This window comes from Chiloscyllium plagiosum, unplaced genomic scaffold (genome assembly GCF_037043375.1).
Source record: "Chiloscyllium plagiosum isolate Xiang-an unplaced genomic scaffold, Cpla_swu_hap1 HiC_scaffold_1, whole genome shotgun sequence".
NCBI classification, from domain to species: Eukaryota; Metazoa; Chordata; class Chondrichthyes; order Orectolobiformes; family Hemiscylliidae; genus Chiloscyllium; species Chiloscyllium plagiosum.
This window is the reverse complement of record NW_028270139.1, coordinates 38695404-38711369: the sequence shown is the minus strand read 5'-3', so window position 1 is coordinate 38711369 and position 15966 is coordinate 38695404. Positions and strand designations below refer to the sequence as shown.

The window sequence follows — 15966 nt, the reverse complement described above, 5'->3', positions numbered from 1 at the left end:
CTGAAAGTCTTCTAGCCCCTTGGTAATGTAGGAATCTGTTCTTCTGTCCAGTCTTATTCCCTTCACCTACTGAGGTCAATTTTGACCTCCTCCATTCCAACCATACCATCTACTATACTTCTACTTTCCTGTGGTAACATCAGCTGGTACGGGAATTGAACTTGTGACATTGGTGTTACTCGGCATATGGTGAGATCACATCTCCGTTCAGCTGTCTGCAGTTTAGGAACAGTTTCTCTAGTTGTCCATATATGTCTGTGGTTGTGACCATATATTGGTTCACTCATGTTCATTGCTTATAATTGAGGTGTCAAATATTTTATACAGATTCCAAGATGCACATCCAACGATGTGCAGGTTAGGTGGATTGGCCATATTAAATTGCCTATGCGAAAGTGAGGACTGCAGATACTGGGGAATAAGGCTTCATTCTTGATGAAGTGCTTTTGCCTGAAATGTCGACTTTTCTACTCCTCAGATGCTGCCTGACCTGCTGTGCTTTTCCAGTGCCATACTCTTGATATATTGAATTGCCCCATAGTGTCCAGGGATGTGCAGGTTAGGTAGATTAGCCATGGGAAATGGGAGGATATGGGAATTGGGTGGTGTTCTGGGTCTGGGTGGGATGCCCTTGGGACGCCCTTGGGACGGTTGGTGCAAACTCAATAAGCTGTATGGCCTCTTCCTGCATTGTAGGAAATCCTTGATTCTATGCTACTTGGGCTGACTCTTGTTGGGAGTATTGAATGTTTGCACTTTGATTGGCTCTGCAATGTTCAACTCTAGAAAAGATTTAGCAATTTTATTAAAGTGGAAATTGACTGTCATTTCACCTTGTATTTTTTACTCATTTCCATTAATATCTCTAGCTTCAATAGCTTTTTTTGTTCTTGGAAGAGTACTTTGGGTGCAGTGTGATGCTAGTCTTTGAACTAAACTACTTCTTAACCTTCAGTAGTAGTGTTTCTCCATTCGCTATTATCTCGTATGAGTCAGTGTTGAATTTGATAAATTTCTATTGAAGTCCTTTGACAATTTTCGCTGCCACTTTAGCCTTACTGTTTGTCTAAGGATATTCTGGGGATGACCCATGGTTTATGAACTCTTTACTCATGGATTGAAGGCCAGTGTCATCCAGCATAATGGCTGGATTGCTGCAATGACTGAAATACGCTTTGAATCTCACTGCAAGTTATTGATGTCATTAAGTCTAACTGCCAATCGTCAGAACATTGGTCAATGGTGACAAGGTAACCAGTTCCTGAGACAGCGAAACTGTCCGCTCCAAGCCTGGATTCATACATTAAAAGTGGCTCTTTCGCTTACTCAGCTTGATATTCATCACAAGCACTGCACTGGCTGATGTGACTCTTAATCTTATGCTTTATGTTCGGCTGTCTGATGTCAGCAATGTATATCTGTTTCTCTTATTTGAATATTACATCCAAATGGTAGCTCTGAAAAGGTTGGACCCCACTGTCTCTTCGACTCTCCCACATAAATATTATTGATTAGAGTTCTCATACAAATAGAACAGCCAGCTACTCCTCCTCTATCTGAGTGTCATGCATTTTACATTAACGCCCTGGATGTGGTTGCAACTGGTGTCCTTGCTAAATAATGGCTGAAAATAGACATCATCATTGACATTGTAGTACCTTAGCACTGGTGTTGTCATCATGAATAGTTCTTTTTTAGTGAAAGCTGCTTCTTGTTATAATTCTTAATACCACTGCATGTATTTAGTAGTGAGATTTTCTTTTAATTTGGTCAAGGATGTGGGGAATCACTAAGGGTAAACCATATAGCTATAAATGTATGCTCACATGTAGACCAGATGAAATAAGGATGCCAGATTTCCTTCCTAAAGAACATGAGGGAATCAAATATGTTTTTAACAATGTTTAACTGTGGTTACATCGTTGCTATCAGGCTACGTTTTCAATTCCAGATATTTCTTTAATTCCAAATTCGCTACCTGCCTGGTGAGACTCAATATCATCGTTCCGGATATATTTCACTCCCCTCCCCTATCAGCGTTCCGGAAACACCACTCCCTCCGCAACTCCCACATGGCATTAAAAAAACCTTAATTCTGACAAAGTTGTCTTTCATTTATCCCCACACAGGATTTTGTTGGATAGTGGCAGTGATATTACATACAAATCAATTGTCTTCCTCCCCCCCTGGGGGTGGCATGGTAGCTCAGTGGTTAGCATCCAAAAGAGAAAATGCTGGAAAATCTCAGCAGGTGTGGCAGCATCTGTAAGGAGAGAAAAGAGCTGACGTGGTTAGCACTGCTGCCTTACAGCACCAGGGTCTCAGGTTCGATTTCAGCCTCAGGTGACTGTCTGTGTGGAGTTTGTACATTCTCCCCATGCCTGAGTGGGTTTCCTTCCACAGTCCAAAGATGTGCAGGTCAGGTGAATTGGCTATGTTAAATTGCCTAGTGTTAAGTGCATTAGCCAGAGGGAAATGACTCTTTGGAGGGTCAGTGTGGACTAGTTGGACTGAAGGGCCTGTTTCCACACTGTTTCTTCAAAATCTCTCCTGTCTGGGTTCTCTCCTCAGCGAGGTTGAGGGTACAATACAACTTGCAGCACTTACTACCCTGCACTAATAACAGGGTGGATGTCTTTATTCACTTGATCTTTTTATTTAATTCTGTAGCTATTGCACGGTGTTGCCTTGGAGAATGGAGGAGTTTTCCAATTCTATCACAAATCTTCTTTTGTATCCAGAGCAGCAATGAGTGGAATATTCACAGCCATTCCGAATCACCCTGCACTTCAAAATCACAGACCACCATCTTGATCCTTTCTTGCTTTTTTCAGTAATTAGCTCTCTTACAGTTTTGAAAATTCACTTGATCCAGGTTGCTGCTTCTGATAGTATGTTTCATAAAAGGCACTCGCATTCTTTCTAAAGTGTGGCAATCAGAACTGGATGCAATAATTTAGTTGTGGTCCAAATAGAACTTTATAAAATGTTTAAAATAAGCTCCCTGTATTTTCTACCTCTACTTCTGAAACACCCTATATGCTGATGGATGGAATGTGTTGAGTTTCAGATGGTGGTACAGTTATTGGAAGTGGGATTGTAAGGTAGAATTTACTACAGCAAATCACATTGGGGAATCATAGTATTCAGGCTCACTTAATCATGGGAGTGACTTCATGTTAATCTCCTGTCAGCAGAAAATCTCCCAATTAAATTGGAGGCTTTGGGGGGGGGGGGATGGTGGGTGGTGGGACAAAATATGAGAAACTCATCTGCTTATGGTAAAATATTCTAGGAGAAAGTGAGGACTGCAGATGCTGGAGATCAGAGCTGAAAATGTGTTGTTGGAAAAGCTCAGGTCAGGCAGCATCCAAGGAGCAGGAGAATCGGTGTTTTGGGCATGAGCCCTTCTTTAGGAATCAGGATACCTGAAGAAGGGCTCATGCCCGAAACGTCAATTCTCCTCCTCCTTGGATGCGGCCTGACCTGCTGTGCTTTTCCAGCAACACATTTTCAGCTGCTTATGGTAAAATGTCAATTAGGTTTGTTAATAAACCAATTGGCCCCAGCCCCTTAATAAATCAATGGATTAATCAGAATTGCATGGATCTCATGGAAACATTTTTGGCTAATAAATCCTGTCTCTGATTGGCCTGCTGCTCTTGAAAAGAGGACAGGATTCTCCCCACAATGTTGGTAACCCCAGGAAATGCCTAAGGCTGACCACTTCAAAGGTTGATCAGTACTTAATTTGGTCAGACTTCCTCCAGGAAAGCAACCTGGTTGTCCCATTAGTGGGACAGACTCCTGATCTCATTAAATATTACTTGTGTCAATTTGTTATATCATTTGAGGACACTGGAGATATGTCCTCAGCTGAGCCCCCTGATTGGCATTCTCCTCTCACATGGGTTCTATTAACTATCTCTCCAGTTTCTTTCTCCTTATAGAGGTTTATGAAATTATGAGGGGCATGGATAGGGTAAATAGACAAAGTGTTTTTCCTGGGGTGGGGGAAGTCCAGAACTCGACTGCATTGGTTCAGGGTGAGAGGGGAAGAAAACAAGTGGCCTGACTGATAACATATATAAATCTTTCAATAAAGTCCCACATAAAAGATATTAGTATTTAAAATTAAAGTGCATAGGATTAGGAGTAGCGCACTGACATGAATAGAAAACTGTTTGGCAGACAGGAAACAAAGAGGTGGAAGAAAAGTGTCTTTTTGGAACATCAGGCAGTGATTTGTGGAGTACTACAAAGATCAGGCCCTAACTATTCTCAATATCTATTAATAATTTAGATGAGGCAACTAAATGTAATATCTCCATGTTTGCAGATGACACAGAGCTGGGTGGGAGTGTCAACTGTATCAAGAATGCAGAACTGCTTCAGTGTGATTCAGAACAGTTGAGTGAGTGGACACATGCATGGCAGATGAAGTATAATGTGGGTAAATGTGAGGTTGTGCACTTTGGTAGCAAAAATAGGAAGGCAGATTATTATCTGAATGGTGAGAGTTTGGGAAAGGTGGGGGGTGCAATGAGACCTGGGTGTTCTTCTCCAGCCTTCCTGAAGAAGGGCTTATGCCCGAAACGTCAATTCTCCTGTTCCTTGGATGCTGCCTGACCTGCTGCGCTTTTCCAGCAACACATTTTCAGCTCTGTTCTTCTCCAGCAGTTGCTGAAAGTAAGCACGCAGGTGAAGCAGGTGGTAGAGAAAACAAATAGGATGTTCTCTTTCATAGAGAGAGGAGTCGAGTACAGGAGCAGGATGGCTTGTTACAATTGTACAGGTAATTTTGTGAGACCACATCTGGGGGATTGTGTGCAGCTTTGGTCTCTTAAACTGAGGGAAGGATGTTCTGGCTATGGAGGGTGTGTGACAAAGGTTTACCAGACCGATTCCTCGGATGGCAGGATTGGCATATGAAGACCAATAGACCATAATACATAGGAGTAGAATTAGGTCATTTGGCCCATTGAGTTTGCTCCACTATTCAATTATGGATAATATGTTTCTCAAGTCCTTTCTTCTGCCTTGTCTGTATAACTCTTGATTCTTTTACTAATCAAGACCCTATCTATCTCTGTCTTAAATATACCCAATGTCTTGGTCTCCATAACCTTCTGCAGCAATTAGTTTCACAGATTCAGTACACTTTAGTTGAAGAAATTCTTCCTGACCTCAGTTCTAAAGGGTCGTTCCTTCACTTTGAAGCTGTGCTTGTGTCCTAATACCTCCTACTATGGAAATACCTTCTCCATGTCAATTCTATCCAGGCCTCTCAGTATTCTCTCTTGAGATTCCCTCTTATTCTTCTAAACTCAATTGAGTTCAGACCTAGAGTCCTCAACCATTTCTCATAGGACAAGACCTTCATCCTTGAGGTTATTCTTGTACACCTCCTCTGGACCCCCTCCAAAGCTAGCACATATTTCATTAGATACAGTCCAAAACTGCTCACAATAGTTTGACCAGAGCCTGTGCAGTGCATCTTTGTCCTGTATTCTTGCTATCTTGTTTTGCTGTCAACTGAACCTGCATGTTAACTTAAGAAATTCCTGAGCTAGGACTCCTAAATCCCTTTGTACTTCAGATTTCAGAAGCCTTTCCCAATTTAGAAAATAGTCTATATCTCTATTCTTCCTACCAAAATGCATAACCTCACACTCTCCCAAATTATACTCCATCTGCCACTTCTGTGCCCCTCTCGTAGCCAGTCCAAGTCTGTCTGCTGTCTCCCACATCCTCAAGACTACTTGTCCCTCCACCTATCTTTGTGTTATCTGCAAACTTAGCAGCAATGCCCTCAGTTCCAGATCATTAACATATAATATGAATAGTTGTGGCCCCAACATTGACCCCAGCAGGTGTCCACTAGTCACCAACTACCATCCCGAAAAAGACCCCTTTATCCCCACTCTCTGCCTTCAGCCAGTCAGCTAATCCTTTAGCCATGCCAGTACTTTATCCGTAACACCATGGGCTCTTGCCTTATTTAAAGCCTCCTATATAAAGAGGAGCCTTATACAGATTTGTCAAAGGCCTTCTGGAAATCCAATAGACCACATCCACTGGCTTTCCTTTGTTGAGCTTGCCTGTTACTTCCTCAAGAATTCTAACAGATTTGTCAGACATGACTTCTCCTTGATGAAGCTGTACTGACTCAACTGTATTTTACCACGCACTTCCAAGTACTCCACAATCTCATCCTTATTAACAGACTCTAAATCTTACCAAACACCAGGATCAGGCCATTTTCCAGTCAGCTGGGAATTTGCCTGACTCTAATGATTCCTGAAAGATTACTACCAATGCCTCCACAATCTCCTCAGCTACCTCCTTCACAACTCTGGGATGTAGTCCACCTGGACTGGGTTATTTATCCATCTTCAGACCTTTCAGCTTCCCAGCACCTTCTGCTTAGTGATGGCCATTACACCCACCTCTGCCCCTGACTTTCTTGAAGCTCTGGTATGCTACTGGTGTCTTCCACTGTAAAGACTGATGCAAAGTATCAGTTCAGTTCCTCTGCCATTTCTTTGTTCCAAATTACTAGCTCTCCAGCCTAATTGTCCAGAGGTCCAATGGCCTTTCTTGCCTCTCTCTTTGCTTTTATATATGTAAAAAAACTCTTGACACTCTCTTTTATCGTTGTAGTTAGCTTACTCTCATATTTAACCTTATCCTCTTTAAATGCTATTTTCAGTTCTCCTCTGTTAGTTTTAGTTTTAAAGGCTTCTCAATCCTGTGGCTTCTCACTAAACTTCACCACATTATGTAGAGTCACAGAGTCATATAGCACGGAATCAGCCCTTTTGGTCCCTTTGAACATAATCCCAAACTAACTAGTCCCACCTGTGTGCTCCTGGCCCATATTGCTCCAAACCTTTCCTATTCATGTATCTACCCAAATGGCTTTTAAACATTGTAACTGTACTCTTATCCACCCCCCTCTGTGTAAAAAAATTGCCCCTCATGCCTTTTAAAATTTCCATCCCCTCAGCTAAAATATGTTTCCCCTGGGCGTGAAATCCCCCATTCTAGGGAAAAGACACCTACCATTAACTCTATCTATACTCCTCATGATTTTATAAGGTAGCTTCTCAATTTTCTGCACTCCAGTGGAAAACATCCCCAGCCTTTCTTTATAAGAAAAGCCTTCCCTACCTGGCAACATCCTGGTAAATCTCTTCTGAACCCTCTCCAGCTTGATAACATCCTCTCTAAAACTGGGGGACCAGAACTGCACATAGTATTCCAGAAGTGGCCTCAACTGAGCAATGAAGGCAAGTGTGTGAAATATTTTTTAACCACCCTGTCTATATGTGATGCAAACTTCAAAGAATTATGTACCTGCCCCCTTAGATCCCTCTGTTCTACAATACTACCTAATGCCCTACCATTAATTAGAGAACCCCTCACTTGTTTGATGTACCAAAATAGAATACCTCACATTTATCCAGGTTGAACTCTATCTGCTGTTTTTCAGCCCATTAACCCATTTGATCAAGATCCCTTTGTAAGCTTTGTAATCTTCTTCACTGTCTACAATGCCACCGATTTTGGTGTGATTCTCAAACTGACTAACCATGCCTTCTATCTTGTCATCAAAATCATTTATGTAAATGAGAAACAAAAGAACTGATCCCTGTGGAACACCACTGGTCACAGGCCTCCAGTCCAAAATGTAACCCTCCACCATCATTCTCTGTCACCTGCTGTTCAGCCAATTAGGTATCAAATTGGCAAGCCCACCCTGAATACCAACTAACCAATCTCACCCTAACTTTACCAATTAGTCGACCAAGCAAAACCTTTTCGAAGGCTTTACTGATGTCCAATAAACAATGTCTACTGCTCTGCCCTCATCAATCTTTTTAGTAACTTTCTCAAAAAACTCAATGAAAGTTGGGAGACATGATTTTCTTCGCACAAAACCATGCTGACAATTCCTATCAATTTTTGTCTCTCTGAATGTCCAAGCTTTCTCTTTTGTTTTTATGCTGTCCCTGACAACCTTCATCAGCCATGATTGTCTCATTCTCCCTTAGTGTCTTTCTTCTTCTTTGGGATGAATCTCTGCTGTGCCTCCTGTATTACCCCCAGAACCTCCTGCCATTGCTACTCCACTGTCTTTCTTGCTAGGCTCCCCCTCCAATCAGGTAAAAACAATGACTGCAGATGCTGGAAACCAGATTCTGGATCAGTGGTGCTGGAAGAGCACAGCAGTTCAGGCAGCATCCGACGAGCAGCAAAATTGACGGTTCGGGCAAAAGCCCTTCATCAGGAATAAAGGCAGAGAGCCTGAAACGTGGAGAGATAAGCTAGAGGAGAGTGGGGGTGGGGAGAAAGTAGCATAGAGTACAATAGGTGAGTGGGGGAGGAGATGAAGGTGATAGGTCAGGGAGGAGAGGGTGGAGTGGATAGGTGGAAAAGGAGCTAGGCAGGTAGGACAAGTCCAGACAGGTCAAGGGGACAATGCGGGCTGCAAGTTTGAAACTAGGATGAGGTGGGGGAAGGGGAAATGAGGAAGCTTTTGAAGTCCACATTGATGCCCTGGGGTTGAAGTGTTCTGAAGCGGAAGATGAGGCGATCTTCCTCCAGGCGTCTGATGGCGAGGGAGCGGCGGTCAAGGAGGCCCAGGACCTCCATATCCTCGACAGAGTGGGAAGGGGAGTTGAAATGTTGGGCCACGGGGTGGTTTGGTTGATTGGTGCGGGTGTCTCGGAGATGTTCCCTAAAGCGCTCTGCTAGGAGGCGCCCAGTCTCCCCAATGTAGAGGAGACCGCATCGGGAGCAACGGATACAATAAATGATATTAGTGGATGTGCAGGTAAAACTTTGATGGATGTGGAAGGCTCCTTTAGGGCCTTGGATAGAGGTGAGGGAGGAGGTGTGGGCACAGGTTTTACAGTTCCTGCGGTGGCAGGGGAAAGTGCCAGGATGGGAGGGTGGGTCATAGGGGGACGTGGACCTGACCAGGTAGTCACGGAGGGAACGGTCTTTGCGGAAGGCGGAAAGGGGTGGGGAGGGAAATATATCCCTGGTGGTGGGATCTTTTTGGAGGTGGCGGAAATGTCGGCGGATGATTTGGTTTATGCGGAGGTTTGTAGGGTGGAAGGTGAGCACCAGGGGCGTTCTGTCCTTGTTACGGTTGGAGGGGTGGGGTCTGAGGGCAGAGGTGCGGAATGTGGACGAGATGCGTTGGAGGGCATCTTTAACCACGTTGGAAGGGAAGGAGGCCATCTGGTGTGTTCTATGGTGGAACTGGTCCTCCTGGGAGCAGATATGGCGGAGGCGGAGGAATTGGGAATACAGGATGGCATTTTTGCAAGAGATAGGGTGGGAAGAGGGGTGATCCAGGTAGCTGTGGGAGTCGGTGGGTTTGTAAAAAATGTCAGTGTCAAGTCGGTCGTCACTAATGGAGATGGAGAGGTCCAGGAAGGGGAAGAAGGTGTCAGAGATGGTCCAGGTAAATTTAAAGTCAGGGTGGAATGTGTTGGTGAAGTTGATGAATTGCTCAACCTCCTCACGGGAGCACGAGGTGCACCAATGCAGTCATCAATGTAGCGGAGTGGTTCCGGGGAGTGGTTCCGGTGTAATTACGGAAGATCAACTGTTCTACGTAGACAACAAAGAGACAGGCATAGCTGGGGCCCATACGTGTGCCCATGGCTACCCCTTTGGTCTGGAGGAAGTGGGAGGATTCAAAGGAGAAATTGTTAAGGGTGAGGACCAGTTCGGCCAAACGAATGAGAGTGTCGGTGGAAGGGTACTGTTGGGGACGTCTGGAGAGGAAAAAACGGAGGGCTTGGAGGCCCTGGTCATGGCGGATGGAGGTGTAGAGGGATTGGATATCCCATGGTGAAGATGAGGCGTTGGGGAAACGGAAGTCTTGGAGGAGGTGGAGGGCGTGGGTGGTGTCTCGAACGTATGTGGGGAGTTCCTGGACTAGGGGGGATAGGACAGTGTCGAGGTAGGTAGAGATAGCAGAGCGCTTTAGGGAACATCTCTGAGACACCCGCACCAATCAACCAAACTGCCCCGTTGCCCAACATTTCAACTCCCCCTCCCACTCTGACGAGGACATGGAGGTCCTGGGCTCCTTCACCGCCGCTCCCTCACCACCAGACGCCTGGAGGAAGAACGCCTCATCTTCCGCCTCGGAACACTTCAACCCCAGGGCTTCAATGTGGACTTCAACAGCTTCCTCATTTCCCCTTCCCCCACCTCATCCTAGTTTCAAACTTCCAGCTCAGCACTGTCCCCATGACTTGTCCCACCTGCCTATCTCCTTTTCCACCTATCCACTCCACCCTCTCCTCCCTGACCTATCACCTTCATCTCCTCCCCCACTCACCTATTGTACTCTATGCTACTTTCTCCCCACCCCCACCCTCCTCTAGCTTATCTCTCCACGCTTCAGACTCTCTGCCTTTATTCCTGATGAAGGGCTTTTGCCCGAAATGTCAATTTTGCTGCTTGTCGGATGCTGCCTGAATTGCTGTGCTCTTCCAGCACCACTGATCCAGAATCCCCCTCCAATCAACTCAGGCCAGCTCCTCCCTCATATCGTTGTTGTTACTTTTATTCAAATTGTAATGCTGCTAGATCTGATTTCAGCTACTCCTGTCAAACTGCAGGGTGAATTCTATCATTTGGACACTGTCCCCAGGAGTTCTTTCATCTTAAGTCTGCCTGATTGTGCATCACCAAATTCTGAATTGCATGTTCCCTAGTGGGCTCTCCTACAAACTGCTTCAAAAACTATCCCATGGACATTTCACAAATTCCTTTTCTTAGGATCTGCTACCATTATGATTTTCCCGGCCCACCTGCATATTGAAGCCTCCCATATCTATTTTAATAGTGCCTTTCTTACATGCCTGAGTTATTTTCTTTGCCACAACCTGACTATTGCTAGGAGACCTGTACCCAAGTCCCTTTTTTCCTTGTCTCTGTGATACCCACAACATTGTACCCATCAATTTCAATCTACGCTGCAAACTCATTCACCTTGTTTTGGATACTGCATGCCTTTAAGCACAACACCCTCAGTCCTGCATTGACTGCCCCCCCTGTCATAGTTGTCCCCTCATCTGCTATGCCTGAAGTTAGATTCCTGAGCCTTTTCATATTCTCTATCTAGAGACCAGATTGGTTAGAATTCACTGCAGTTTAGAAGAATGAGGAGGTGTCTTATAGTAATTTATGATATTCTAACAGGATTAGGCAAGATAGATGCAGGAGGATTTTCCTGATGATCACAGAGTCCAGAACCAGGGATCACAGTTTAAAGATATGGGCTAGGCCTTTTAGGCCTGAGATGAGCAAATATTTCTACACCCAAAGAGTTTGAACCTGTGGAATTCTCTGCGGTGGAAAGCAATTGAGACCAAAACATTGAATGTCTTCATGAAGGAATTAGATATAGTTCTTAGGGTTGAAAGGTATGGGGAGACGAATAAGGGATTTTAGATGCAAACAATGATTAGAGAAATTGGGTTTATTTTCCTTGGAGCAGACAAGATTGAGATGTGACCTTATGCGGTGTTCAAAATTACAAACAATTTTAACAGGATAATGAAGGATACCCTGATTAGTTGGTATGTCAGTAACTAGGGGGTCACAGTTCCAAGCTTGTCAGCCTGAGAGCTAGGAATGAGGTAAGGAGAAGCTTCTTTAGTCACAGATTTGTTAGGATTTGGAATGCACTGCCTGGAAGAGTAGAGGAGGCAGATTACATAGGAGATTTCAAAAAAAAGAACTGAAAACGATGAATTTGGAGGCTTTCTGAAATAGGGTTGCAGAATGGGGCTTATTGGGTAGCTATTTTGGGAGCCAGTACAGACCTGATGGGCTAATTAGCCTCCCTGTATGCTGTAGGATTCTTTGATTCTATGACAGCAATTGGATGATCAGCCAATTAACATAATATTGAACGGCGCAGTAGGCTTCAAGGGCTGAATGGCCTTCTCCTGCTCATATTTTCATTGTCATTATGTTTCTATCTGCTGCTCCATCTGTGTCAAATTAAAGCCATTGATTGGTTATGTCTTACCAAATGGACTAGTTCGATGATTTTTGAAAAAGCAGATGTATCATCGGCTTTAGGAATAGACACACACAGCACAAATACAAGTTTTTCCAAACATTTGTAAATCATCAGTTAAGTCTCAGCTGGAATATTTTGTTCGATTCTTGCCAGTGTGCTTTAGGACAAGTGTCAAAGCCTTGGAGAGTGTGTTCAGGATATTTAGGATGGCACTATGCCTGAGGGATTTCAATTACGGGTAGACACTGTGGAAGGTGGGTTGCAAAATGTGCATGGAAATTGAATACAGCATTTCACGGTTGCAGTAGAATACTCATGGGGAAGCTGTTTCAATAAGAGAAGTCTGGGTTGATGTAACCAATGTACATTGCTTTATGGTATTTCATACAAGACAAGGAATGACATGAGCAGATTTTCAATTTAATGCAGTGATTATTTATGATTTGGAATGAATTGCCTGCAAGGGAGGCAGACTGATCCCAAAGGGAATTAGATTTATACTTGGACAGGAACAAATGAAGGGGTTTGGGGAAGGGGAGGATTAGAGTGCTCTTTCAAAGAGCTATCAGTGATACAATGGGCCAAATAGCCTCCTTGCATGTTGTAAGTGGATTGGACAATATTTAATTGGGAACTATTACTGCACAGCTAAGCCATATAAAAATCATCGATAGGCACACTTCATCTGTCTTGTTTTCACAGCTGAAGTTATTGTGATATGAAGAAAGAAGAAAATTTAATAAAATGATAATATTTAGCAAGTACATTTTCATCTGTGCCACCCACCCAAAATTTCAAGATTATTTTCTGGCAGAAATCCCTAACTTGGAATATTATGTAACAGTTTTAGAACCACTTCCAGCAAATTAAATGACTTTAAAACAGTCTGAACTGCTTCCATGTGTTGTAAATGTTAAAAAAAAATTCAACTAAAATCTCATACTATAAACTTATGAATTTTCTTTTTGGTAAGTACATTTTGACTTGCAAATTATATACAGATCTAGATAATTGGAACATGGTTCAACACTTTACTTCAGTAATTCAAAATACTATTGCAAATCCAACATCTGATCCCTATAAAAACAAAGGCAAAACTTACTGAATATGACGTTCATTCTGCAGACCAAGTCTAAAGAGTTGTATACTGATGTTAGCTGCTTCCCTCCACCTTGACTAGTTGGTACTCCCTGATACCTGCCTCTGCATTCTCCCAGCCAGCCTCTAATTCCTACACAACAGCCTTCACTAATCTGAGGAGCTGTGTGGCCATACCACACGCTTGCTTTCCATTTCCTGTTTGCTGACTGGCAGCTGTATGATATTGCAGTGATTAATTGGGTTTAATTCTGGAGTAAATGCACAGTTTTATCAAATTGTTACGTTTTGGGACTGGGTCTTCAAGTTATAGTGAAGCAGAGGAATAAAGGGGGTTGTAATGAATTCTGCTGACAACAAGCCTGAGTGGTTTTGTTTTCAAAGATCTAAAGTGTTCTCCAGGTTGTTCTATTGAGAAGGTAGTGCAAGGTGCTCATGCTTGTGTACAATGACCAATGCATTTTTGTTGATTGTGGATCGACTGTTTGTCTTCAGAACCTCCGGAGGGTCTTGGGAATATTAGGTTTTATGAATGGTTGTGCTTTAAACACCTGCTTATAGGATTAAATGTTAAGATAAATGTAATAAATAAGTTCCAGTTAACTAATAACTTCAAAACATTATTTTTGTTTTAAACCAGGTATTTCATTAATTACTCTGACCATTCCAATATCAGTTGGAATTTTTATAGCAAGAAAGTGGCCAAAGCAATCAAAACTCATTCAGAAGGTAAGATAATAATTTTTCTTCTGATTCTATGGTTACCCTCTCCACAGAAATATGGAACTGTCGCTGTCCATAGTATATTTATTTTATCAATTCCTATATCAATGATATATAAAACTAAACACAAATTGAAACACATGTTACTGTTTGAATCAATACTGTCAGTTTGTCCAGTTCTTTAAATAGTGATAGTTCTGTACTGCATTCATTAGAAAATGGCAAAGTCTTATTGGAGCATAGCACTGACATCTCATTGCAGAGGGGCAACTGATGATGATTTACACATACCTCAGGTGAGCGAAGCTTGAGAAGACAGTCCTTCATAATAACCTCAGTCAATGTGCGTGTTGAATACTGCTGGCAGCGATCCGCATCACAATCCAGCCATCCAGCCAACCAGGCTAACTATATCCTTGCATTTGCTATGTTGCAGGTGATTTACACAATGGAATAGAGAGCTGCATATCCACGTTTTCTAGCATCACACACTTGCCTTCATTGCTCAGTCGTTTGTGTATAAGATTTGGGAAGTCATGTTGAGGTTGTACAGGACATAGATGAGGCCTCTTCTGGAGTACTGTGTAGGAAGGATATTGTTAAAGCTGGAGAGGATTTAAAAGAGATTTTCCAGGATGTTGCTGGGTATGGAAGGCTTAAGTTATAAAGAAAGGCTGGATTTGCTGGGACTTTTTTCACTAGAACATAAGAAGTTGAGGGGTGACCTTATAGAGGTTTATAAAATTATGAAGGACATAGGTAGAGTTAATGGTACGTGTGTTTTTCCTAGGTGGGGTATTTCAAGAATAGGGGGCACATATTTAAGGGGAAAGGAGAGAGATTTTAAAAAGACATGAGGGGCAAATCTTTTACACAGAGGGTTATTCATGTTTGGAATGAACTTCCTGGGGAAATGGTGGATGTGGGTACAACTATAACATTCAAAAGACATTTGGATAAGTACATGAATAGGAAAGGTTTAGAGGGATATGGGCCAGGGTCTGGCAGGTGGGACTGGTTTAGTTTGGGATTATGTTCGGCATGGACTGGTTGGACTGAAGGGTCTATTTCTGTTTTGTACAACTCTATGACTCTATCTGATAAAATAATTGAGCTGGGAACAGGAAACTGCGAAAGGGCAGCAATTATGTGAGTAGCGTTACAGTAGCAAATTAAGTCCAATGTGGGGAAGTGTGAGTTTATTGACTTTTTAGATCCCAGTACCTGTTATATTATGAGAAGCAAGGAACTGTAGATGAGCACAAACATTTAGGGATCCAATTACAAAAATATCTTCGCAAACTGGGAGACCAGTATTAAAATTAATGAATGAAATGTTGGCTGTTATTTTAGAGAGATTGATGTGCAAAGGAATTATTACATTACTGTTACACAGAGCTTGGGCCAGACCTCATTAGATTGCTATATTTAGTTCTGGGCAGGGTAATCGACCATTGCTGGGATGCATTGTAGATTTATCAGAATAATACTGATACTTATCAGCACAGTTGTCTCAGTGATTGTGAAACCAGTCTTTAACAAAATTTGTTCTGGAATCCAACCCTTAAGTTGCCTAAGACCTTGGCTAGACTGAGACCTATTACCAGGAATCTCGACAGATGAAGGGTATAACTTTGGTTCCAGTTTCTTTTGGGAAGCAGCTGGTTCCGTTACCACTGATGGGGTGAAATTGAGAAAGATTCAACTGATTGATTAGAAATTGACAGCCTGAGTGAAGTCCTAATTAAATACCGAGATGATTTTCAGGAAGGTCGAGGGACCATCAAAGGAACTGAGGCTACCTTACATGTTGACCAAGAAGCCACTTAATTACTGCCCTTCCACAGTTTTCTGTTCCCAGCTCAATTATTTTATCAGATAGAGTCATAGAGTTGTACAAAACAGAAACAGACCCTTCGGTCCAGCCAGTCCATGCCGAACATAATCCCAAACTAAACCAGTCCCACCTGCCAGACCCTGGCCAATTCTACCATTCTGCAAGGCCTGCCCAGTGCCATTTGCCTTATGTGCAAAAGTAGAAGCAGAAGTCAGGAAGCTGGAAAGCAAAGGGACCAGTTCAGTTT

The 15966-nt window shown here is 42.9% G+C and overlaps 1 protein-coding gene across 1 annotated transcript in view; it reads left to right on the top strand.

Moving 5' to 3' along the window:
• The window catches only part of LOC122555041 (sodium-dependent organic anion transporter-like), a 54954-nt gene that overhangs the window by 21948 nt on the left and 17040 nt on the right, over positions 1 to 15966 (top strand). The window contains exon 3 of the mRNA XM_087985893.1: positions 13800 to 13888. Within this exon, the coding sequence (XP_087842019.1) occupies positions 13800 to 13888 (89 nt within the window). The remainder of the gene's footprint in view (positions 1 to 13799; positions 13889 to 15966) is intronic.